The sequence below is a fragment of the Equus caballus genome, chromosome 5 (genome assembly GCF_041296265.1).
Source record: "Equus caballus isolate H_3958 breed thoroughbred chromosome 5, TB-T2T, whole genome shotgun sequence".
Classification (NCBI taxonomy): Eukaryota; Metazoa; Chordata; class Mammalia; order Perissodactyla; family Equidae; genus Equus; species Equus caballus.
The window spans coordinates 33,716,813-33,742,208 of record NC_091688.1 but is presented as its reverse complement, the minus strand read 5'-3'; the positions used below and the strand labels follow the sequence as shown (position 1 = coordinate 33,742,208).

At 45.9% G+C, this 25,396-nt stretch overlaps 1 protein-coding gene and 1 long non-coding RNA gene across 3 annotated transcripts; one reads left to right on the top strand and one right to left on the bottom strand.

Moving 5' to 3' along the window:
• Nucleotides 1–304: 304 nt before the first annotated feature.
• Nucleotides 305–5,574, bottom strand: LOC138924056 (uncharacterized). 2 transcript variants are annotated; one of them, XR_011438618.1, is made up of 2 exons: nucleotides 5,195–5,416; nucleotides 305–981 (listed from the first exon to the last, which is right to left on the bottom strand). It is a non-coding gene; the product is annotated as an uncharacterized lncRNA (long non-coding RNA). The 2 variants fall into 2 exon arrangements; XR_011438619.1 differs by having other exon boundaries at nucleotides 425–2,908; nucleotides 5,195–5,574.
• F11R (F11 receptor) lies at nucleotides 5,385–24,960 on the top strand. Its single transcript, XM_001503884.5, has 10 exons — nucleotides 5,385–5,578; nucleotides 20,345–20,413; nucleotides 20,575–20,682; nucleotides 20,894–21,040; nucleotides 21,324–21,526; nucleotides 21,699–21,801; nucleotides 21,940–22,047; nucleotides 22,276–22,288; nucleotides 22,592–22,646; nucleotides 22,778–24,960. Exons 1-10 carry the CDS (start codon nucleotides 5,515–5,517, stop codon nucleotides 22,811–22,813), a joined length of 906 nt encoding a protein of 301 aa, XP_001503934.1. The 5' UTR covers nucleotides 5,385–5,514; the 3' UTR covers nucleotides 22,814–24,960.
• Nucleotides 24,961–25,396: the final 436 nt, after the last annotated feature.

The window sequence follows — 25,396 nt, the reverse complement described above, 5'->3', positions numbered from 1 at the left end:
GGTAATAGCGTGTTTATGAAACATGCATATAATACAAATTCCAGTGTGACTGCTAATATATTGGATGACAGAATCAAGATTTATATATATATTTTTAAGATTTCATTTTTCCTTTTTCTCCCCGAAGCCCCCCGGTACATAGTTGTATATTTTTTTTAGTTATGGGTCCTTCTAGTTGTGGCACATGGGATGCTGCCTCAGCATGGCTTGACGAGTGGTGCCATGTCTGCGCCTAGGATCCGAACCGGTGAAACCCTGGGTCGCTGCAGCGGAGCGCACAAACTTAACGACTCGGCCACAGGGCTGGCCCCAGATTTATGTTTAATAAGCCCTTCCAGAACTTTCTACTTTGCAGACAAACTCACCAGCCTGAAGTTTACAAACTCTGCTCTTCTTTTGAAAGTCTACAGGAAACAAATGTCAATGACAATACAATTTAAAAGTTTATTATTCATTTAAGCAACTATATGGGAAAAGGAACTTGGTGAATATAAAATTATTTGCATACTCTAAAATTACTTTCATGCTTTGTAAATGTATGCACAAATGTTTTACCTAAAAATAACTGGGATACATACTATTTGTAATTACTTTTTCATTTAATATTAATTATTAACATTTCATGTATACTTTTCTACATATTAATATTTCATTTTCAAAACAAAAAGATATAAAATGGAATAGGTATACATGCAAAATGTACTTTGGTTAAGAAACAACTGCACAAGTATAGGATGTAAGAGACCTGATTTGATAGTTGTCCAGAGGGGCTGGCCTGGTGGCGCAGCGGTCAAATTTGAATCTTCCTCATCTCAGCAGCCTGAGGTTCTCTGGTGCTGACATGGCACCGCTTGGCAAGCCCTGCTGTGGTAGGCATCCCACATATAAAGTAGAGGAAGATGGGCATGGATGTTAGCTCAGGACCAGTCTTCCTCAGCAAAAAGAGGAGGACTGGCAGTAGTTAGCTCAGGGCTAACCTTCCTAAAAAAAAAAAAAAAAAAAAAAGATAGTTGTCCAAGTGAAAATAAAAGGCTTATGGGTTTTAGTTTGCTACAAATTGACTATAACTCAATAGTGTAATATGGCTATTATATTTGCAAATGTGTTCTTAGGCTGTAAATAAGGGTGATGCAAGTAGATACCATTTCATTTCTTAAAATGTACCTTGCCCTGTACTAAGCATATGATGTCTATTATATTATTTAATCCTGTTTTGCCATAAGGTAAATGATATTACCATCATCATAACTACCTTCTGGATGCAGAAAATTTCAGAGAGATGTGAACTGGCTGAAGACACACAGCTAGATATTGGGGACCTGGGTCTGAACTGAGATGTGTCCATCCCATAGAGAGATGGCTTCTTCAATGCCTAGTTTATGAACAAACAAGGAACTATCTAAAGGAGGGAGACTCATTATGGGGTGGAAGGCTTGCGAAATCATGCCATATGAAGACTATCTGAAGGATATACGGATGTTTAGCTTGGAGAAGGAAAGACTCAGAAGGCTTATAATAAGTATCTTAAAATACATGAAGGAAGGGCTGGCTGTCATTGGCAAAGAATAATGAGACATTTTGTGTAATGCCAGAGAACAGTGGCTGAAAGTTACCAGGAGGCAGATTTCAATTTGTTGAAAGGATATTTTAATAATTAAGAATTGTACAAAAAGCAGAATGGTCTGCCTTAAGAATTTTAAGAAGAGTTTAAGCAGAGGATGTCTAAATTCTGGGTGGTTGTATGGGCCTCCCTGTGAAGGGTGAGAGGATGAGCTAAATGACCTCTAAGATGACCCTTCTACCTAAAGACTAGATCAGTCTTAGAGTTCCTTTAAACCCCTGCTCAAGTGCTCCCATCTTAAAGTTTTCTCTGACAATCACAGTCCACAGTGATTGGTCCCTGCTCTAAGCTCTTCCCTTGATCCTCTTTACTCTCATACTTTAACATCCTGTATATGTCTCTCTCTCCAAGACTAATTCCTTTGAAGGAAAAGAACAGAGCTTTACACATGGCTGCCACCCAAGTATTTGTTTCGATTTAGTAATACGAAGTTTCTCTTTTGGTTACATATTGTCTTGTTTCCTGCATTAGTCTAGGAAGTAGATTGCAAATCATCTGAAGTCAGGGATTGTGGTTTATATTTGCTTGTATTTCCCTTCAGCACCCAGTAGGTGCTTGATAAATATTGCTTGATAAACTTTGCTTCTGGTGGAACCGGAAGTGGACCTTTGGCCCAAGAGATGTGGACAAAGGAATGAGACCAAAGGTGAAATGCTTGAAGTAAAAGGTCAAAGAACACCACTGTTTTGGATAAATGCGGATTTTACTTGCAATGAGATAATGTCCTGAAAGTCTTCCCACAGGCAACCTGGATACACTAAGTTCAGTTAAAATTAATCATTGTAAATTAGAAACTAGAACTTTGATTGGGATTGCATTGAATCTAGAGATTGCTTTAGGAAGTTTGGACATTTTAACGATGTTAATTTTTCCAATCCAAGAGCATGGAATTCTTTCCATTTCTTTCTTTTTTAAAGATTTTATTTTTCCTTTTCCTCCTAAAGTCCCCTGGTACATAGCTGTGTATTTCTAGTTGTGGGTCCTTCTAGTTGTGGTATTTTGGATGCCGCCTCAGCATCGCTTGACCAGCAGTGCCATGTCCGCGCCCAGGATTTGAACCGGCGAAACCTTGGGCTGCTGAAGCAGAGCGCATGAACTTGACCACTCGGCCATGGGCCAGCCCCTATCTTTCCATTTCTTTGCGTCTTCTTCGATTTCTTTCAACAATGTTTTATAGTGTTCGGTGTGATCCCTATCAAAGTTCCAACAATATTTTTCACAGAAATAGAACAAAGAATCCCAAAATTGATATGGAACAACAGAAGACCACGAATAGCCAAAGGATTCCTGAGAAAAAAGAACAAAGCTGGAGATATCACACTCTGTGATTTCCAAATATACTACAAAGCCATAATAACCAAAACAGCATGGTACTGGCATAAAAACAGACACACAGATCAATGGAACAGAATCGAGAGCCCAGAAACAAACCCACACACTTACAGACAATTAATATTCAACAAAGGAACCAAGAGCATACGATGGAGGAAGGATAGTCTTTTCAATAAATGGTGTTGGGAGAACGGGGCAGCCACACGCAAAAGAATGAAAGTAGACCGTTCCCTTACACCATGCACAAAAATCAATGATACCTTAACACAACCCCCAAACGGTGTTCCTCTGTCGACCTGGTTCGCAGCGTTCACAGGCTTTGAGAGTTGGGCTGCGCAGAGGATTAAAGACTTGAATGTAAGACCCGAAACCATGAAACTTCTAGAAGAAAACATAGGCAGTACGTTCTCTGATATCAGGCTTAGCAGCATGTTTTCAAGTCCCATGTCTGACTGGGCAAGGGAAACAAAAGAAAAAATGAACAAACGGGACTACATCAAGCTAAAAAGCTTCTGCACAGCAAAGGAAACCATCAACAAAACGAAAAGGCAACCTAACAATTGGGAGAAGACCTTTGCAAGCCATATATCAGATAAGGGGTTAATATCCAAAATATACAAAGAACTCATACAGCTCAACAACAAGAAAACCAACAACCCAATTAAAAAATGGGCAAAAGATCTGAACAGAGATTTCTCCAGAGAAGATATACAGATGGCCAACAGGCAGATGAAAAGATGTTCAACATCATTAGCTATCAGGGAAATGCAAATCAAAACCACAATGAGGTATCGCCTCACTCTGGTCAGAATGGCTATAATTAACAAGACAGGAAACAACAAGTGTTGGAGAGGATATGGAGAGAAGGGAACCCTCGTACACTGCTGGTGGGAGTGCAAACTGGTGTAGCCACTATGGAAAGCAGTACGGAGTATCCTCAGAAAATTAAGAATAGATCTACCATATGATCCAGCTATCCTACTGCTGGGTATTTATCCAAAGAACTTGAAAACACAAAGTCATAAAGATACATGCACCCCTATGTTCATTGCAGCATTATACACAATAGCCAAGACTTGGAAGCAACCTAGGTGCCCATCAAGGGACGAATGGATAAAGAAGATGTGGTATTTATACACAATGGAATACTACTCAGCCATAAGAAATGATGAAATCCGGCCATTTGTGACAACATGGATGGACCTTGAGGGTATTATGCTGAGTGAGATAAGTCAGAGGGAGAAAGTCAAATACCGTATGATCTCACTCATAAGTGGAAGATAAAAACAAACAAACACATGGCAATAGAGATTGGATTGGTGGTTGCCATAGGGGAAGGGTGGTGGAGGGCAGAAGGGGTGATTAGGCTCACATGTGAGGGGATGGACTATAATTAGTTTTTGGGTGGTGAACATGATGTAATCTACACAGAATTCAAAATATATTACAATGTACATCTGAAAGCTCTATATTGTTATAATCCAATGTTACTACAATTAACAAAATAAAAAATTTTTAAAAAGAAACTAGAAATAGGAAAGGTGTTGAGCATGAGTTTCAATTTAAAAAGATGTAACAATGTAAATATTAACAGAAAGCTTGAGTATCAACAGTCTATAGAAAGAGGGTCTTAGTCATCACCCAACTATTAGTCACAGTGAGAAGATAATTCTAAAATGTAGGGCTCTGCTGGCAGATCTGACGCGTAAAGGACATATCCACGATCACTCACAATGTTTATAGAGCATCTGTAGGTCAGTTTGTATTATCTGGGTGTGTTTGGCGCACATGTGTATTAAAGTTCTTTCTGAGATACTCTAATTCTGCTTTTCCCACTTTTGAGTTGAGCACTCCCGTCCCCTCTTTTCTTTTTTCCTCTTCTCTGCGCAGCCCAACTCTCAAAGCCTGTGAACGCTGCGAACCAGGTCGACAGAGGAACACCGTTTGGGGGTTGTGTTAAGGTATCATTCCACTTCTCTCCTGGTCCTCTCCCCCAACTCTCGCATATGAATATGTGATTTTCACTTGCCAAAGGGACCAAGGTTTCTGCAACACCCAGCAATTTACATACCAACAAACGACAAAAGACAAAATCAAGCCCATCCCCGCGAGCCCCGCAGTACGACTACCTTCCCTGCCTCCTCCTTTTAGCGATTCCTCTAGTCCTCCAGCTCAAACTCAGAACCCAGCCAGTCAGAAAATCCCTACTTCAAGAACGCCGCCCAATCAGGATGTCCTTACCTGCAGAAGGTGAGGAATTGGCTCCTTACGCCACAGTCTCACCGGCCAATAAGGGCGGCTCGGGCTTGGAGAGGCGCCAATCCGCCCGGGTGGGGAGTAGTGGGCGGAGTTGCACCTGGCGACGGTGAGTCACTCAACGGAGCGGCGGCTGCCTCCACCAATCGGAATGTGCAGGGGCGGGGCGCCGACCAATCGGGCGTGGAGGGAAGAGCCGGGCGGGGCTCAACCTGGCGGCTGGAGTTTAGTCCCCGTTCTGCTGTGGGCGAAGCTGTGTCTGTTCCCAGGGCTTCGGGGGCCGCTGTCGTTTCGGGATCCTCATCATGATGGGGACAAAGGCGAAAGCCGGGAGAAAACAGTTGCTTCTCTTCATATCGGTGATCCTGTGTAAGTTCCCGGAGTTTCGGGAGAAATCGGTGGGTCGGGTCAGAGGTTGGAGGGAGGCGCTCCCCACGCCCTTTGCCCGCGTGGGGAGGAGTTCAGAAACCTGCCTGCCTCTCTCTCCTGGTCCTGTTTTCCACCTCTGGCTCAGTTCTCTTCTTTCTCCTTCCCCTCCCCTGGTGAGTGGCTGGCTCCCCTCCCCCATACCAGTGAGTTGTGACCTTTTCCCTTACGCCCACCGGGAGTGAGCTGCCTTTTCCGCATATACACCAAAAATAACGGGGAGGGGTTGGTTCCCCTTTTGCCTATCCTCACATACTGGTGAGGGTCATAGGCGCGAGGACCCTGCCCACAAACGTCTACCCAGCCCTCCTCCTCCACACGCACCTGGGAAGGGCATTCCTCCCCTCCAGTACTCATCCGACACCAGCGAGCAACCCAAGAGAAGCCATGAGCCTCTCACCCCCTGACTCCCTTGGCCCGTGGATGCTCTGCTCTTGAAGGTTCTCAGAGAAAATCTAAAGGAGGTGGGGTGAGGTGGTATGTTTCCCTGGCTGTTGCTGAAGGGGTCTCTTTAGCTCCCCTGGATCTTTGGGTTGCGGTGGTTGCTCTGGGAAAAGCGGGCGCAAACTCTCAAGACGAAATAAGACTGGAATCTGAAATTTCTCAGAGCACAGAATTCAGAGTTTTTCTCTAGGCTACCCGAAAAGTCTTTAACAAATGTTGTTGACTGAGTGACTATTCCCAGGGGGAGGGCCAGTCTGTTGGTTGGCTGGATCCTTCTCTAAGCCAGAACTCTGCCCTCCCCCTGGCCGTGTATGAGAGGGTTTGTTTCCTTTGTAAACTCCCTTTACTGTGGAACAATGAGGCTGGCTTGCTGGGGCATGCCTCTGTCTATAGATGTGTTTGTACCGGGCTGAGTGAAAGGTTTGTGCCTTCGTCAGTCAACCTGTGTCAGCACCTGTATGTGTATCTGTCTGATTCTTGAGTGTGCGTGTGCTTATGTCGATAGTTGTGTCAGTATGTGTTCTGCATGAATCTCTGTTTTTCTCTCAAGGTCCATGTTTTAGGAAGTGTAAAAGAAATGAACATTTACACTCAGTATCCGTGGTTATGAGGTATTTCATTTTGCTCAGTTTTGAAGGATGGAAATAGATTCCCTGCCCTGAGACAGATGGATTGACTAATCCTTTGTCCCTTATCACAAAAACATAAACCCTGTGGGTGGAGTGGACCAGAGGCAAGTCTAATCCTCTCTCTATTGTACACATAAGGAAACAGGTCCAAAGACAGGAAATGACTTTTCCAGATTGACACAAGTTCCTGGGAATGGATCCAAAGTCCCCTGATTCCCTTCTCCTTTTCCACTCCTGAATCCTGCATCTCAGGCAGCCTGTGGCACAGGAACCATTATCACAGACATCAGTTTGGGATACTGTCCACTATCTTATTTCTTTTTTCCGTTTTTCTTTCCCACCAGATTCTTTATTCTCCCACTTCTCCCTTTCATTCTATTCTTCCATTCTCCCCTTCCTTTTTTTTTTTTTTTCAATTTTCGTTCTTTTCCTACCCTCACCTATTTACTTCTGCATTTATCTTAGAACTGCTAACACTCATGGTCATTTTTTGGTTCTGTGTGGCTCAGTACTAAAGACTTTCCCAACTCTTGTACTGTGATAGTACTTTTCCCCCCAAACCTAGAAGTTTCTGAGTCAGTGACTTTATTTGTGACAGTATTTGTCAGGCTTGTAAGCTTCCTGGAACTGTGTGCTGCTCCCCTTCCCTCTTCTTTTCTCTCCCTCTAATTTTCTATATTGTGATAATCACACAGTGATATACTGGCTCTGACAGCGTTGTGATGGCACCATTCTGAGCTTGGGGATGTTCAGGGAATCAAGAAACAGTGGTTCAGAGGGAGCCTGAGATGATATTATGTAAGCTTGACAGGACAGTGGGTCCTGGGTAGTAAGGTGTTGGAGGGGGGCAGGGTGGGGGTGTGAGGAACTGACTTTGTCACATTTAAATCAGGCTAGAGCTGGGGGGAGTGATTTGATTAGTACAATGAAGATGGGACTAGAGGCAAGGTCATCCTCCCAGGGTTCTAGCTTGGCTTTCTGCCTTCTTTGTGATCTTAGGCTAAGTAGCTCAGTGTTTTCATCTGTAAAAAGGAGTAATAATACTTGTCCCAAGCCTGTCCTGAGGATCAACTGGGCTAATGGCTACATTACATATATGTGAAGGGATTATTTGTTATTGGGCAGCTGATATCCCCTTTGGATTTTATGAGGATGAAAGAATGCTGCCCCTCGTAGAGTAGGTCAAAGAAAGCAGGGAGACCCTGATAGATCCAAATGGCAGGGGTTCTTTCTTGGGCATCTAATCTGTCCTTTGCCCCTGGGACGTCGGAAGCAAATACAAGATTCCCATGTGTTCTCCCTCCCTCCAGGGCTGCTGCTCATTGTGGGCTCTGCCATCAGGGAGGAAGAGGAAAGGGCAAGACATGATCAAGTCAAGCAGAGGCCCTACTGCAGGCTGGGGAAGCTAGCGGAGAGGAAGGCCTGAGCCTGCTCGGGCGGGGATGGGAGGTGAAGCACAGGGAGCACTGGGCTTGGGAAAAGCAAAACTCGTGTCTAAAAGAGTACCAGTCTCCCTCCCTCTAGAGAGCCTGTACTTAGAAAAGTTCCCGGCTACCTCCCAGGTAGGGAAAGGCATTTCCGCTCAGCGGGGTGCCGTGTGGTCAGGATGATGTTTGGGGTAACCACAGGGGAGAGAGGGGAACCTAGGTTGGAACCCTGGTGTTTGCCCCCCACCCCTGTAGTGTCCCCACTGAGGCATTCCAGGAGGGAGGAACTGCGGCCTGTGAGCCTGAGTCGTGGTGTTTCCTGCTGATGTTTCCAACTCGAGCCCTTCTAGCTTTGCCATTCAGGGTTAGACATACCTCGAAACTGTAGATTGGTGAGTCACTCCTCCTCCCCTCCCTCTCCCAGCTGAATTTACTCCCAGGAAAGAGCTGTTCCCTCGAAACCGGTGACTGGCAGTAGCCGAAACTAGGAAATTTGTGGTAGTGGAATTCCAGAACCTTTGTCTTTTCCTAGCTCCAGGACACTTTCGCCTCCTGCTGTTTCTCTTCAGTTTCTTTGTGATCTGGGCTTGTCTGGGGTCTCCAGCCTAATTTTGGCTTGAGGTGGAGCTGCTGTAATTAAAAAGAAAAAGTTTCTTTATTTAGAATAGGTTAATACATTGACGTGGTTTGAGAATCCAGATGATATTAAAGGAGTTATCTCGCTCCCAGCCTGTTCCTGTTCCCTCCCTATCTCTCTGTAGTTTCTTATGTACCTTTCCAGTGTTTTGTTAAGCAGATACTAGTGTATATAAATACAAATTTGTTTCTTCTTCTGTTTCTTACACAAAAAGACGCACACTATGTACGTTCTACTGCGTCCTGCATCTTGTTTATTTAACTTAATATACCCTGGAGATCTTTTCATATTGGTATTACAGGTGTTGTGGGCTTGGCCATTAGGATCGCCCTCCTCCCCACCCCCCCTCACAAGTCAACTGGCCCCAGGGGCACCTATTCTATGGACACAGAAATGGCTGACACTTCTGCTCAAAGAGATTTAAAAGCTACACACATTTTATGTGATAGATCAGGAAATAATGGAGCTGGTTTTTCACGTCTGTTAGCATCGGGGAGAGACCTTGGGGATCTCTAAACTCAGACCTGCTTCCTTTTTTTCAGAGGTTCATGAAATACCTGGATCACCACTCGTCAAATGTAGTTATGGAAGAGGTTTCCGCGTTGTGAGGGGGTTGTGGAAGGCAGTGTGAGTGGATGTATCCTGGGGTTTTCCAGGCGCTGAAGACTCAGAGTTCATCTGCCTGGGACTCCCTGATAAGCAGGGTTTCTGTCTAAAGTCCAGCTCATGTCGTTTGTTTCACAGTGTGTGGGTTGGATAGGAGGAAGCAGCTGGTTGGCAGGAAGTTGGATGCCAGGCCCCTGGAGTGAGCCCTGGGCAGGTGGGTGTGCGCCACCTTCCCTTGTAATGGGGAGATGGGTGGGGGAGGGGAGGAGCTGAGCAGGTAGAACTGGAAATTCTGCTGAGAGAAGGCAGCAGGGAGCAGTGTAGTGAAAACTCCTGCCCTACACTGCCGCTGCCACTTTCCGCCATCCTCAGAGGGCTGTGCCAGCTGACCCACGTCACTGAAAGTGCGGCCAAGGGTGGCTGTTGGGGCCTAGCCTGACCTCTTGGGCTCACAAAGCCTTCCTCTTGCCCATGCATTCCTTATCTGTCTCACACAAGCTCCAGGAGGGAGTTCAGTCTCTACAGGGTGATTGGTGGGCAGGAAAGGACACCCCAGGGGTGGAAGCCCTAGGTCCAGATTCTAATTGTATTGCAACATCAAATTCATTTGTTTTGTTTTTGAGGAAGATTAGCCCTGAGGTAACTACTGCCAATCCTCCTCTTTTTGCTGAGGAAGACTGGCCTTGAGCTAACATCCATGCCCATCTTCTTCTACTTTATATGTGGGGCACCTACCACAGCATGGCTTTTGCCAAGTGGTGCCATGTCCGCACCCGGGATCTGAACCAGTGGATCTGAGGCCGCTGAGAAGCGGAACATGAGCAGTTAACTGCTGCGCCGGGCCAGCCCGAAATGTATTTGTTAATCTAACAAACATTGGTGTTTACTATGTTCTGAGCACTGTGCTGGAGATTAGGGATAAAAAAATGAATAGCACCTGCTATCTAAAAGCTCTGAGGGAGCCAAGGGTATTGGTAACGGTTAGCCTCCATTAGGTAAACTGAGTGCGCTGTAGCTGGTGGCTTTCGGAGCCTCTGGCTCATCCTGCCTGTTCAGCAGCTCTAGCTCTCGTGTAGCTGGAGGGTCCTATGAGGGTCAGATGCCTAAAGGGGAAGTTTGGTTGAAACCTTAGAGAAAACCAGAGACGCTGGCTGGCTGGCTTCCTTCATTTTCTTTCCTTTTTTAAAAAAATGAATTCAAACAAACTCGTGGCACGAAAGCGGCTTGAGTGAGATTCTAATAATTAACAGAACATACAGAGAAAACAATGTTCTCTTAATGATGCAGTTGTAGGAGGTTGCTTTTCTGTTGTGGGTTTGACTTGCCGGGACAAGGGCTGGTTGTTGGTCACCCTCTGTGACCACCTTCCCATCGCAGCATTGCTTCTGTGCGGCTCATCGAGCACCTTCTCTAGGCAAAGCCCAGTGCTAGGAGTGGGGAGGATACGAACATAACTTGGTCTCTGTTCCCAAGGACCTAGACATATACTGACTAAGTAGAATGTGGAGCAGAGTGTGCCAGGGGCTGTCATCAAAGTACAAAATGTTTTGGGAGCATAGAAGAGAAGAGAGTTACTTTTTAAAAAGATAAATTTTTTTAATTAAGAAATGATACATGCTCAGCGTAGAAAAATGGGAAAACAGGAATATAGAGAAAATAAAATCAAACGTAATCCTGTTATATAGAGATAAACACATTGCTGGTGTTTCATTCTAGTTGTTGCTGTATGAGTGTGTGTGTGTGTGTGTCTGTTTTTAAGCACAATCCATCCTGTAGTATTCTGCTCTATGGCTATACCACAATTTACCTAACTGTTCTCCTTTTATTGAGCATTTAGTTGGTTTTCTTTTTCTTTGCTGTACTAAATAACATTAAATTGTCCTTGTACACAAATCTTTAAGCTTACCATTGGTTATTTTCCTAGGCTAAATTTCTAGAAGTTGGGGAGATTAATTTTGATTGGAGAAGGGCATAATGGATCAAGGGACATTTGAACAGGACCTTGAAGGATGGGTGGGATTTCCTTGCTTGTCCGATGTAGATGCTGTGTAGCATAATAGTTTTGGAAGCTCAGAAATAGGCAGGCTTGGGTTAAGATTCCCACCTTGCTATATGTAGCTGTGTGATTTGGGGCAACTCTTCTAAGCTTTAGTGTTCTCATCTGTAAAAAAGGATAATAACAATAGTACTTGTTTCATAGGGTTTTTGGGAGAATTTAATGAGAAAATCCATCTAAGGCACTAACCTGAATGTGAGGGCTCACTGTATCCCTTTTGCTGTGACTCCATTGATCAGGGCAGTCACAGGACCTCGCCCAGACTCAAGAGGAGGGAACTGAGGCTCTACTTCAGTCTCACTGTAGGAAAAGCATGTGGGATGAGATAAATATACAGATAAGTGTGTCCCTTTTGGAAACTACACTTTGCCACGCTTGGTTTATTATTCAGATACGTAGTGATCTTCGGGAATTATATCGTCAGTCTTACAGATTTATATACCACCAACTCTTCTGATGTGTATGAAAATGTGTGGGAATTGATTTAGGTATTAATGCCTGAATCACTGCCTCCCCTTCTCTGCCTCACTCACCTTCTCTTCCACTTCCTACCCCTGTGCCTTTCCACCTGCCTCCTTTCCTCTTCTCCATCCACCGCAGCATCTCCACATTGCCTCTGCTCTCTTTCCTCCTGCCCCTTTCCTCTCCTCGACATTTATCGGACTCACATATGCTGTCTAGGGTCTTGATGGCGTCATAATCTCCTATTTCATATGTTTGACTCATCTGTACCTCGTTTTACCTTTAAAGTTTTGTTTAATCATTCTGGGCTTCCTGGTGTGCCACTATTTGAGTATTTCCTGTTATTCTTTATCATCTTTCCTTTTTTTTTGACTTTGTTTTGCCCTTCCTTTCTGGCTTAGTTTTATTTTTCTTGTGATCTGTCTGATTTTTTTTTCTTTTTTATTCCCCTTTCCTACTCCCTTTTCTCTAAATTAAAACACTTAATACATACTTGCTTTTTACAGAAATGCAGAACATAGAGAAGAAAAGCTCCCTGTGGTCTCATCTCTCAGATAATATGTACTGTCAAGTGTTTGGAGTTTATTCTTAGAGACCTTTTTATGCATATACTCAGGTTATTTTTATAATTTATAAAAATAGGATCATATTCTACATATTATTTATGTGTTTTGGACATATTTCTATGTCAGTACAAACTGATTTAGCTTGACTTTTGGGATGGCAATATCTATTTTACATAGTTGTGTGATGTCTCCTGTACTGGAGCCAGATTACTTGGGTTAGAATCCTAGGGGCTGGCCCTGTGGCTGAGTGGTTAAGTTTGTGCACTCTGCTTCAGCAGCCTGGAGTTCACTGGTTCGGATCCTGGGCACGGACCTTCAAACTGCTCATCAAACCATGCTGTGGTGGCATCCCACATAGAAGAACTAGGATGACCTCCAACTATGAGCTACAACTACGTACTGGGACTTTGGGGAGAAAAACAAAGGGAAGATTGGCAACAGATGTTAGCTCAGGGCCAGTCTTCCTCACGAAAAAAATAAAAAAAGTGTACAAAGAATCCTAGCTTTGCCACCTACTAGCTTTGTGACCTTGAGCAAATTACTTAATTTCTGTGTCCCAGTTAACTCATATGTAAGATGAGAGCAACAATACTATTTGTCTCATAGCATTATTGCAAGGATTACATGAATTAATCCTGTAAAGGGCTCAGAACAATACCTGGCACATAGTAGATATTCAAGAAATGTTAACTGCTATTATTATTTTATTCATGCTATTATTTTTTTCATTTGGTCATGCTCAGTAATATGTGTCTAGAATTCAGATATGATTAGTTAAAAGTATAGGACAAGCCTTGTAAAGGTCTTCAGGAGTTCTGTTGGTTCTTTCATTGTGCGTAAACGTCATCACGCTTACTTAAAGTCAAGGCTGAGGTCTCTGGGGATTCAACCAGAATGCCCACTGCTGATACCCAGCTTAGACCTTTGTATTGGTCTGTTCGGGGGGTTGCCATAACAAAATACCGGGGGGCTTAAATAATAGTAATTTATTTTCTCACAGTTCTGGAGGCTGGAAGTCCAAAATCACCAGGCTAGTAGAGTTGTTTTCCTCTGCGGTCTCTCTCCTCGGCTTGCAGATGCCCGCCCTCTTGCTGCCTCTTCACGTGGTTGTCCCCTCTGGGACGAGCTCCCTGGTATCTCTTTGTATAAGGGCACTGGTCAGGATTGGATTAAGGCACGTCCTAAGGGCCTCATTTTAACTTAATCCCCTCTTTATTAAAGGCCATGTCTCCAAGTACAGTCACATTTTGAGGTACTGGGGGTTAGGGCTTCAATATGTGAATTTTGAGAGACCACAATTCAGTCCCTAACAACCATAAACCATTTTGAAGATTTTGTTCTACAAAAAGCAATACTGTGGCCAAGGGTCTCCTCCTCAGCTGACTTGGGCCTCCTTGGAGTTTCTTGGTTGCTTTTGTGATCATGAAGAAAATGGGGATGTTTTAAATGGATTCACACCTTTCCCCTACTTCCTACTGCTATTTTAGACCTTGCATGAGAAGACTTCCTCGTACTTCTTCCACTTTTGGCTCTGCACACTTTCCCTGGATGCAGGAAACCAGCCGTACTGCAGCCCAGGTGCAGATCCGTCTCAGCCCCATGGCCAACTGGTTAAGTTCGTGTGCTCCACATTGGCGGCCCGAGGTTCACCAGTTCCGACCCTGGGCACAGACCTATGCACCACCCATCAAGCCATGCTGAGATGGTGTCCCATACAGAACTAGAATGACCTTCAACTAGGATATACAACTATGTACTGAGGCTTTGGGGAGAAAAAAAAAAAAGAGGGAGATTGGCAACAGGTGTTAGCTCAAGGCCAATCTTCCTCACCAAAAAGCATACTTAAAAAAAAGAAAAACCAAAAAAAACCTTTGCTGGTATTAAAATTTTAAAAAGGTTGAGCTTTAAGTTTGTTTTTTCTCCATTTGGGCATGCCCCCATCCACCAGTTTGAAAAGTATGTCTTATCTTTGTAGATAAACCTTAACAAGTAGTTGTTATGGTGTATGGTCTGCTATGACCTAATTCGTTAAGGCTCTGTGTTGTTCAATGTCAGCTGGTACCAGGCGTTATGCTAAGTGCTGAGTACTCAGGATAATAAATAACACTGTCCCTTCTCCCTGGGGATTTACTGTCTGGTAGGGGAGCCATACGTGTACGCAGATGATGTCATTATAACTTGGGAATCTCTTTGATGGTGTTTTGCATGGGGTAAGGGGAACCTAGGAAAGAGGCCTTAACCTGGCTCTGGTGAGGCTTAAGGGTGGGGTAGGTCATTTCTCAGAAAATAGTGTGGATGAGTAGCTGCTGGCCAGATGAAGAAAGAGGGGAACGGGTGTTTCACATAGCAGGAATAGCATAAGCAAAGGCAGAGGTTGTGAAACGGCCTGTCTTTGCTGGGAACTTTGAGTAGTTTTGCGTTGTTAAAGGGTAAATTGCAAGAGTAGAGCGGGTGATGAAGGTGATAAACTTATCACAAAGTCAGATAGTGCTGGAGATTTTTTGCCTTGCTGGAGAATTTGGATTTTGTCTTATAGGCAATGAGGAGTCATTGAAAGTTTGAAGTGAGTGTCAGATTTGCATTTTTAGGAAGGTTGTATAGTTAAGTGCAGCACAGCCTCTGGAACTGCCTTGATTTCAATCTGCACCATCCCTTAACTGCTCTGGGCCTCAGTTTCCCCATGTAGAAAATGATGATAACAGTATCACCTACCTCCTAAGGTTGTTGTGGGGGTTGAGTGATGGTCCATGTAACGTGCTTGCAGCGTTGCCTAGGCTATAGTTAGTGCTTAATAAGTGTTAGCTGTTCCTCCAGTGGTGGGATGGAGGGTGGATTTCAGTGGGTAGAGATTAAACAAGGCAGGGAGAGCAATCGCAATTCTTCAGATGATGATGGTACTAAAAAGTGGCAGTGGGTATAGAGAGGAGGGCCAAAGCTGAGAGAGGTTTGGGAGATGACACTGTAATGCTTGGTGTTTGACTAGAGTGAAGGAGAGATGGTGACGGCTTGAAGGCTTCTGGTTTAAGTGACCAAGTCAGTGGTGATCCCATCAAGCTGGAGAGAGGAGCAGCAAGAGAGAAGTTGGGGGAGATCATGAGCAGAGTGAGATGGCAGGAGGGGGTGTGTGCAGTCCAAGTGGAGATGTCAGAAAGCACAGCGATAGGAGTCTGCAGTTCGGGTGAGAAGCAGTGGCTGGAGCTGGCCGTACATGGGGCTGGACGAATTTTGGGCTGTGTTTGAGATTTCCTAGAGAGAATATGGGGAGAAGAAAAGGCCCAGGATGGAATGCTGGGGATCACTAATTTCAAGGGCTCGACAGAGGAAGCAAAAAGTTCAAGAAGGAGAATAAGATAAAACTCTGAGGTAGGAGGAGGACCAGAAGGGCTGTACGCAGGGACCAAGGGGTGGGGTGACCTCCGAGGAGGGGAGTGATCCGCAGGGCCAGACGTCTTCCAGAAGCCACAGAAGGCAGCTGAAAAGGCAAGTGCTGGATACCCTTAATCCTAAGAGTACTTGAATGTTCTGAAAACTGGGATGTGACTTACAGCCTATGCATCCATTTAATATAATTTTCCCCCAAGAAGCTATTATTAAATCGATGTTATGTCTCATAATCAGGGCATCTTAGAGTTGAGGAATATGATGATTGGTGACCTTAGTAAAAACAATTGTAACGGGGCTGGCCCTGTGGCCCAGTGGTTAAGTTCGCGCGCTCCTCTGCAGGCGGCCCAGTGTTTCATTGGTTCGAATCCTGGGCGCGGACATGGCACTGCTCATCAAACCACGCTGAGGCAGCGTCCCACATGCCACAACTAGAAGGACCCACAACGAAGAATATACAACTATGTACCGGGGGGCTTTGGAGAGAAAAAGGAAAAAATAAAATCTTTTAAAAAAAAAAAAAAAAACCCAAAAAACAATTTTAACTCCAAGGTGAGAGCCAAAGACAGTGCAGTAGGTTGAGCAGTGAGTGGGTATTTTGGGCTGGAAATAGTGTGTGTAGACCACTTCTTTAAAAAGTTTGGAGAGGAAGGGAGGAGAGGATAACAGCTAGAGAGGTGTGCAAGACTGTGAAGGTTTTCTGTACAGAAAAGGGCCAAAAATCTATTGATGCCTTTGACTCTGTGGCTTTTTTTTTTTTTTTTTGGTGAATTTAGAATAAATTAAACTTCATAATGGAAAGGATGAAATTTCCTTCTATTTTGGGCTACCAGTGTGCATTGCAGGACATTTGTATGTGTGTACAATATGCCAAGTATAGGTCCAAGGTTAAGTACAAAAGGGGGCCATGATGAGGTGAGGAAAATAGAAAATGGATCAGGAGAAGGGGAGGGAAACTGGGGGTGTCCTGGTATAGACAGGTTGTCATGAGGGAAAGCCCTCAGCTCTGCTGGTCTCTCTGTGAAGCTTCTAGAGACGAGTTAGGCTTTCCAAGGCGGTTATAAGGATAGAGAGAGATGGTTTGGTGGGCTGGAGTGTAAGCATTTTCCAGGCAGTACTTATATTTATTTATATGTCTTATTGAAGAAAATTTTGAAGTCAGAAAAAAAAGTGTGGGGGCCAGCTCTGTGGCCTAGTAGTTAAGTTTGGCTCACTCTGCATTGGTGGTCTGTGTGATTCCCAGGCATGGATCTACACCACTCATTGGTGACCATGCTGTGGCAGCAACCTGCCTACAAAATAGAGGAAGATTGGCACAGATGTTAGCTCAGGGCAAATCTTCCTCAGCAAAAAAAAAAAAGAAAAGAAGAATGTACAGAAGGGCCTAAGGGCTGATGATGAGGATAATAAGATATAATACTTATTTGGTGCTTCCTGTTGGTCAGACACTGTTGTAAGCACTTTTTTTGTATTAGCTTCTCTAACTCTCAACAACAGCCCTTTGATGTAGAAACTGTTATTATCCTCATTTTACAAACGGGCAAACTGAGGTTCCAGGTGACTAAGTGGCTTGCCCAGGTCGCACAGCCTAGGAGGTAACAGAGCTGGGATTTGAATGCAGGCTGTCTGGTTCCAGAGGCATCCTCAGGAATGAGAAGGGGATTGTGGACCAGGGCGACTGAGGTATCCTGTGGTGACTAGGGAGGGCATGGTGGTGAGGCTGGACTAACTCATGGTGCGATATGCTGTCCCAGTAGAGTTTTGAGCATTGGCAGTCAGGCCACAGGCAGACATCAGCAGTCCCACATCAGAGGGAGGTGGGAAGGCATTGAGGTGAAGGCTCTGTATTTAAACAAGAGAAGAGAAGCCTGGACGAGGTCATGGAATCAGGATTAATGAGGAGAAGGAGAAGACGCCTGTAGCCCAATATGTCTATGTATCTATAGGGGTGGAATTCCTGAATGTGTTTTACATGCGATGATCTGAGAGGACTCAAAAAAGAACTTTAGCTAACATCAGAAGTGATGCAGAAATAATCACCAAATTCATATGCTGTGATTTTTTTTTTTTTGGTTGCCCTTTATTTCAAAGGCTAGCTTTTAGTGTAATTAGAAGCTGTTCTTTATTTGGGTGGCGTCATAGTTTGGGTTCTTGGGAAGCTGACTCCGAGATGTCAACTATTGTACCAAGACCTTTATTAGGGAGAGCTCTCGGGATCCACACCTATGGAAAGGAGGGGGCGGAACAGGATTGGGCAGAGGGAGAAGCTCAGTGGCACTGTAGTCCCGATAAGGCCTCAGCCTGCTCCGCAAGGAACTTTGGAGCAGGAATAGCCCTGCAGTGTTGTCCCGAGTTGGGGTCATGGAGCTGGGCTTCATACTCCCGCCTCCTCTCATTGATCAGGCATTGGATGCTGGCTGCCCCTGCCCCTCGCCCTTTCCCTGTGGGAGGCATGCCCCTGGGCAAGGGGCTTTTCTGGTTACCCTCAAAGATGGCTGATAGCTGGAGGCCTTCCCCTGGGAGCTCCCCCAGCAGCTGGGACAAGGGGTCCTTCATTCCTGAGGAGAGATCCGCTTCAAGCATCACAGTGCACTTTGCAGGTACCTAACTGTAAAATTTGAGAATCTTAACAAAATTCCCACCATCAAAGCAGAACAAGCTGACTTGGGCAAAAATCAAAGCATTTTATTAGCAGCATTCTTGATGAGAGCTGAGTAAGGGACTTCCATGTCCTCAGTTTTCAATTTAGTAAAGGCTATTTAATTTCTGTATCTGTTATTACATTTCATTATAGATTTGACAGTAAAGTGTAATGCCATATATTCGTATACAAGGTAATATTAGAAATAATTTGTAGGTAAAATGGACCTGACTTCTAAAAGAATGACATTTTATTACGTGCTCTGCCTCCATTAAACTGATGGCTTTTCTGAGAAACAGCATGGTTTATAAAAGTATAGTGTACTAAGGGAAAAAAGGGGGTATAGGAGTAACCTGTAAGCTCATCTCAGCTCTGCCGTATTCTAGCTGTGAAAACGTGGGCCAACCCCTCAACCTTTTTTTTTTTTCTGCTCGAGGAAGATTGGCCCTGAGCTAACATCTGTGCCAGTCTTCCTCTATTTTGTATGTGGGACGCTGCCACAGTGTGGCTTGACAAGTGATGTGTAGGTCTGTGCCAGGATCTGAACCCATGAACCCTGGGCTCCAGAAGCGGGTGTGTGAACTTAACCACTTGGCCACTGGGCCAGCCCTCACTTAACCTTTTAGATACTTAATTTTCTCATCTTTAAAATGAGGGAGAGAATACTTATTTCGACTTATACACAGTGTTATTCTGTCAAGTACTCTCTAAATGTTAATGCCAAAACAAACAAACAAACAAACACAAAGAACCTCGAGGACTTTAGAGAACATCTAGTTCAAACCCTTCCTGTTTCAGATGAGAAAAGGGGGCCTCAGAGGTCAAGAGCCCATATTCAGTTGTGAGTAATTAAATAAAGGAAAAGTGCACTTGCATTTATCTAAGGAAGACAGAACTCTGACTTAAAGCTATAAATAAAGCACATGCCATGAGTTTGAGCTTTGAAAACATGAATGAGAGTAATTGTGTAAGAGCAGGTTTGTAACAGTACTATTCGAGAATCCTCCGTCACGGGCTTCTTTTGGAATGTTGGGCCCCTCCTGTGAACCTGTGGCTGCCCTCCCACTGTTATTTAATTAGCCTTGTCTCTCCTCTCCCCCTCTCCCCACCCCACCACACACCACCTTGTTTCCCTTCTCCATTGGGTGGGAGATTCTAATGAGATGGTCTGAGGCCAGTTCTGGTCCTGACTCCGTCTCAGAACGAGCTATGTGATCTGAGGCACTTTACTTCCCTGTCATCTCGGTTCCTCATGTAAAACTGGGATAACGATACTTGCCCTGCTGACCTGTCATGCTTGTTTCAAGGATCAAATGACAGAAGGTATGTGAAAACACTTGAAAAAGCACAAAATGCCCCACAAACGTCGAGTGTTATTATTATCCTCATTATTGCTCCTTCTCTCCCTTCCCTCTCTTGCCTCCAGCTTTGCTGGCTTCCTGCCAGGAGTGTCTGACAAGTGGCTGCAATTATTTGTTGAGAAGCTTTCTGTGAACCATGAAATGTCATTTGGGAAGCTGCTGTCGGACTAGCAGGAATCTAATTAGATTATTGGGAGTCACAGAGGGGAAAAAAACATGGAAGAAATGGTACTTGAAGGACATAGTTTATTTCCATTGGTAAAAGAAGCATTGGCCTGCAATTGTAGCAAAAAGCTTTTAGAGAAGGTATTAGGATATTGGTGAGAGGATGGAAACCCCGGGAGGAGCTTGAATCTCTAGAATCCCTTCACCTTGGGATCCCAGGCTGGAGAAGCCGCTGGGGAGCCGCGGTCTTTGATGCTCCGTCGGCCGGGACTGCTCCTCCCTCTTCACTGCATTTCTCGTCCACTCCTGATGGGCCCACCTCTCTCCTCCTCAGGCTCCCTGGCGTTGACCAAAGGTACAGTCTACACTTCTGAACCTGTAGTCAGAGTCGCTGAGAATAAACGTGAGTTGGGAAGGGCTGTGGAGCGTGGCAGGGGTGGGTGGGCAGGTGCAGACCCCTGGGGACCTGGGGACGATTCAGCCCTACTGTGGTTTGGGGCCATTTCCCCATCTTCTCCATTTGCCACTGCTCTTTCCTCCCGCTCATGTGGATTCTGCCTGCAGCTGCCAAGTTGTCCTGCACCTACTCGGGCTTCAACTCTCCCCGTGTGGAGTGGAAGTTTGCCCAAGGCGACACCACCAGCCTTGTTTGCTATAACAACAAGATCACAGGTGAGTGGCTCTGCCTCCTTTCTGATTGCCCAGCTTGTGGAGGGATGATCAGTGCCTGGATTCCAGGGTAGGGGCACACCCTGGGGCTCCAGTCTCTGCGGCCTTCCCAGAGCCCTTCCTGGGGGAAGAAGAGGGCCCTTCGTGCCTTGAGTGCCACCAGCTTCTTTTAGCTTTCTGGCTCACTCTGCTCCTGTCTCCGCTCTCCTGGTAGCTTCCTATGAGGACCGAGTTACCTTCTCGCCTAGCGGCATCACCTTCCATTCAGTGACCCGGAAAGACACGGGGACATATACTTGTATGGTCTCTGATGATGGCGGCAACACCTACGGGGAGGTCAGCATCGAGCTCATTGTGCTTGGTATGTGCCACATGTCTTCTGTGTGCGCTTAGAATCAATTGCTTCCCTAAACCCTTAGGAGGCTCTGCTAAGCTTTGGAGCTCGTTGATGGTAAGAATGCTCGCAGGTGAGGGGATTCAGAGTCGCAGTGCTGCCAGAGAGGGGATGAGCCCCTGGTTAAGGGGAAACTCAGGGCATGGTAAGGGAGGGGGGGCTACTGGATGGTGGTGTCATCCTTGTCAGCTACTTAGCCTCCAGGCAACCCTCCCTGCCCTTGTGATCAGCGCTTTCTCTCCCTTCCCAGTGCCTCCATCCAAGCCTACAGTCAACATCCCCTCCTCTGCCACCATCGGGAACCGGGCAGTGCTGACCTGCTCAGAGAAAGATGGTTCCCCACCCTCTGAATACACCTGGTACAGGGACGGGGTGCTGATGCCTACGGAGCCCAAGAGCAACCGTGCCTTCAGCAACTCTTCCTATAGCCTGAATCAGAAGACAGGGGAGCTGGTATGGATCGGCTGGGAATGAAAGGTGGGGAGTGGGGGGCACGGTTATAGAACCCCTGAAGGTGGGGAGGAAGAACAAGCAACAAGGTGAACTTGGCATTAGGGTCAGGAGACGTAAAAGATAGGTACTTAGCTTCTTCAAGCAGGAAGCCAATTTCTTTTCTGCTCTCCAGGTCTTTGATCCGGTGTCGGCCTTTGATACTGGAGAATACACTTGTCAGGCGCAGAATGGGTATGGGACACCCATGAGGTCGGACGCTGTGCGCATGGAAGCTAGTGAGTGAGGGTGTGGCAGGGGCTGGAGTTCGGACCTAGGGTTGGGGGAAAGGATCTGCTTTTCATCCTGGCCTTGGCGGGATGGTTAGTACCGTGAGTGAACATCCAGGTGCCTGACCTCTCATTTGTGTCTCATAGCCGAGTTGAATGTGGGGGGCATCGTGGCAGCTGTCCTTGTAACACTCATTCTCCTTGGATTCTTGATTTTTGGCATCTGGTTCGCCTATAGCCGAGGCTACTTTGACAGTAAGTATTTACCCTGAAAGACTCTCCTTTGCATCGCCCCCATTTCAGGGCGCAGTTGTTGGGTGCCATCTGAGTACTGACCCTGATGCTGAGCCAGTGTATGCGGGGTTCCCCTCCCAGGGAGCACAATTACCCACATCTCAGAGCTGCATGCTAGTCCCCCCATCTCCCCACACCTTGCTGTCTTCTATCTTGCCGACACTCATGGTCCCATTTCTTCTCTTTCAGGAGTGAAGAAAGGGTGAGTGAGGTGCTGTCCAGGGGCTCTCTGAGGTTGAGAACATGGATGCATGTGGTTTGAAGCTGAGATGGGCCTAGGGGAAGGGGTTGGAGCTGGAGGCAACCAGCCTGGTAGGGAAGACATCTGGATCTCTACCCCTGCTTACCATGGCCCCCGCGCCTGTCCTTTCTCCCTCCACTGTTGCCTCCTTACTGAGAGCTCTGTGCTTCTGTAAACTTCTCACTTCTGGCCTCTGAAGTTGGCAAGCAGAGGTTAAGGAGAGGTTAAGACACCGAGCATCTCCGTCTTCTGGCTTGTCTACAGGACCTCGAGTTCGAATAAGAAGGTGATTTACAGCCAGCCCACCGCTCGAAGTGAAGTGAGTCTACCTGCCCTGGGATGGGGAGGGCCCCCCGGCTGGAGGGAGGGGTTTCTAGCCTGTGTTTGTGTTGGGGGGGTTATCAGCCAAAGAAGATGATAGAGAACTGACTTGGACGTTTTATTTTCCAGGGGGAATTCAGACAGACCTCGTCATTCCTGGTGTGACCTGGTCCGGCTCATCTCCTGTCCTCTGTGCTTGCCTTGCTCAGGTGCTACCAGACTCTGGCCCCTAATGTCTGTAGTTTCACAGGATGCCTTATTTGTCTTCTAGCCCCACAGTGGCCCCCACTTTTATCTTAGTTAGGATGTGTTTGTAATAATGCCAGCTATGTGCCCCATCCTCCTTCCCCCCTCCCTTCCTTTCCCACCACTGTGGAGTGGCCTGGGACTTGTTTAAAGCTTTCACTCCCCATCCCTATGTGGGATTGGGCATGAGTCCCGAGTGATGTCTATGGACTTCCCTTCCAACCAGACGGCGAGAATGGCAGGCAGTCCCTACCCTCCTGCGTGTGGTGGCCCTCCAGTAGGGCTCTTGAGCCCACCCTGTTCCTGCTCTTTCCTCCTGTACTGAGAACTGGTCCCAGCTGTTTGGGAGTGGGAACTGGAGACCGGAGCAGCTGAAATGGTTGTTTGGTGTCGACGTCAAGTCCCTTTCGCCTCTGCAGCCCACTTCCTTCTGTCTTCCCATGGGAAGCGCCCCTGGGATCGATCCTCCTGCATCCTCTTCCTCCTGAACACAAGCAGACTGATACCAACTGTGTCTGTAGGAAAATGGGGGTCTTTTGTCATGGAGAGCATAGTGAGCTTTCAGGGGACATGGAACAGAAGAGTTTTAAAATCACTGATCTAAAGAAAAAAAGCTGGAGCTGGTAGCACGAGCCGTCACCCCTCCCTTGGCTGGAACAACTGGATGGACCCTTTTAAGACATGTCTGCAAGGCTGTGGGGATGTGTGTAGCAGTCTTAGCTCTTTGCTGAGCCTGTGTGTGTGTGCGTGCGCGCGCATGTGCGTGTGGTCTTAGCTCTATGCTAAAACTGAGTGTGTGCTGAAGGGCGTCTTAGTTCTTTGGTGAGATTGTCTTTGAGTGTGTTTGTGTGTAGCTGGATGTTGCTGGAAATAAAAACTTGGTTTCTTAAAGTTTCTTGTTGGGGAGGGGGTGGGGTTCGGAATGAGGTCCCTTGGCTCCTTGTTTGTACGAACAGGAAAATTGCCGAAAGCCCTGCTTCCCAGCAAGCTGGGCTGGTCCCCGGCTCCCTGTCGCACCCCTTCCTCCTTCCCGTCTCAAGGGGGAGCTTCTGAACATTGGACCCTCATTCCAGAGCCCTCTTGTGGCAGGCCTTCCCCTGCGGGAGGAGGGCACCCCGGGCCAAGCTGATGCTGTGCTCTGGGCTTCTACTTGGTCTGTCCCACCAAGTGAGAGGAGAGAGTGCCCATCCTCCCACCTCTGCCAACAGATGCATTAAAAGACTTTTCTAAAGCTAAGGAAAAACTCCCGAGCCTGAGGAAGGAGGAGTTCGCGAATCATTTGGAGAACTCCTTTAGTAGTAGTGTAAAGTAGTAACTACTACTTTATTTAGTGGGGTAGACGTTTAAAGAGGAGATAATTTGAGACTGAGTCATGAAGCGATCTGCATTTCAGTGGGAACAGGAGTCAGCAGGGTAGGCCTGCCTGTCATAGCTCTCCTCTTCCCATTGGGACCCTTCTTTGCCCTTAAATTCCTGTTTCCCCGTCCACCACAGTCCTCAGGTCTATTTATGAACTAGCAAGAGGGTAAATAAGGAGTCTTTTAGGGTAGATTTTCCGTGGAGGATACTAAGCGCCATGTTGCCATATTCTGTTCCCTTATCTGGAAATCCTTAACAGAACTGAGGTTTCTTTTCTATCAAGGATCCAAAAGGAAAAACAAAAACCAAATCAAACCGTCAGTAAAGGGTCATGCACCAATAAAAAATAAGTTTTCCAGATGGAAATAAAATCTAATTCGACAATAAAAGTAGAGATTATGAAATGGTCCAGTAAGAATGAGATTTTTAAAGTATGTTTCAGTTCTGTATCATGGTTGGGAGACAGGGTGGGAGGGTTGTGGAGGAAAGGCCACAGAGAAGCAGAGGTGATTCACTGCTCCTGTAGGTCTGAGGCGGATGGTTCCTCCCTCCCAAGGTCACTCGAGATGGGTATGAGTCAGTTCTTATCAGCCTTGGAATTTACCTCCAGCTTACAACTGCCCCTGGGAGTTGGAAAACACCTTGTCTGCTTTCATTTTAGAATGTCAAAACTAATTTTTGTAATAAAGGTTTATTTTTCACATCGAGTTTGTTTAAATCCTGGAGTTCTACATTAAGAGTTGGGACTCCCAGCGTGACTTGGACTTTCAGAATCTCCCTGATAGTCTTACTGCTTAAGAGATTAGGGATATCCTTCCCCAGAGCCTGAGAGTTACCTTGTCATTTAACTTGGCCTGTGCTTGAAAGGGAATGCCTCAGATGGACGTTTCCTGCGTTAAAGGGAGACCTGGGGGAGGGGAATGGGGAAATTCCCTGGAGACTGGCAACTGGGATGAAATGAGTGTTAAGGATGTGTTTGCTTCTGTCTTTACACGTCAAGGCCAGGACAGAGGACATGGAGGGAAATGGAGTTGGTCCATTTCTGAATGAGGGGACAGTATGGGGCATAGGGACAGCTTAATAAAGGATAAATGAAGGAAAAGTACAATTTACATTAAAAAGTATCTCTAATTTTGTAACTAC

Excerpts from the sequence above, each read along its gene's own strand:
- F11R (XM_001503884.5), top strand. The coding sequence starts at position 5,515 with ATGATGGGGACAAAGGCGAAAGCCGGGAGAAAACAGTTGCTTCTCTTC. Across the intron at positions 20,683-20,893 it reads CTATAACAACAAGATCACAG|CTTCCTATGAGGACCGAGTT; the intron begins GTGAGTGGCTCT and ends CTCTCCTGGTAG. Across the intron at positions 22,647-22,777 it reads AGCCCACCGCTCGAAGTGAA|GGGGAATTCAGACAGACCTC; the intron begins GTGAGTCTACCT and ends TTTATTTTCCAG.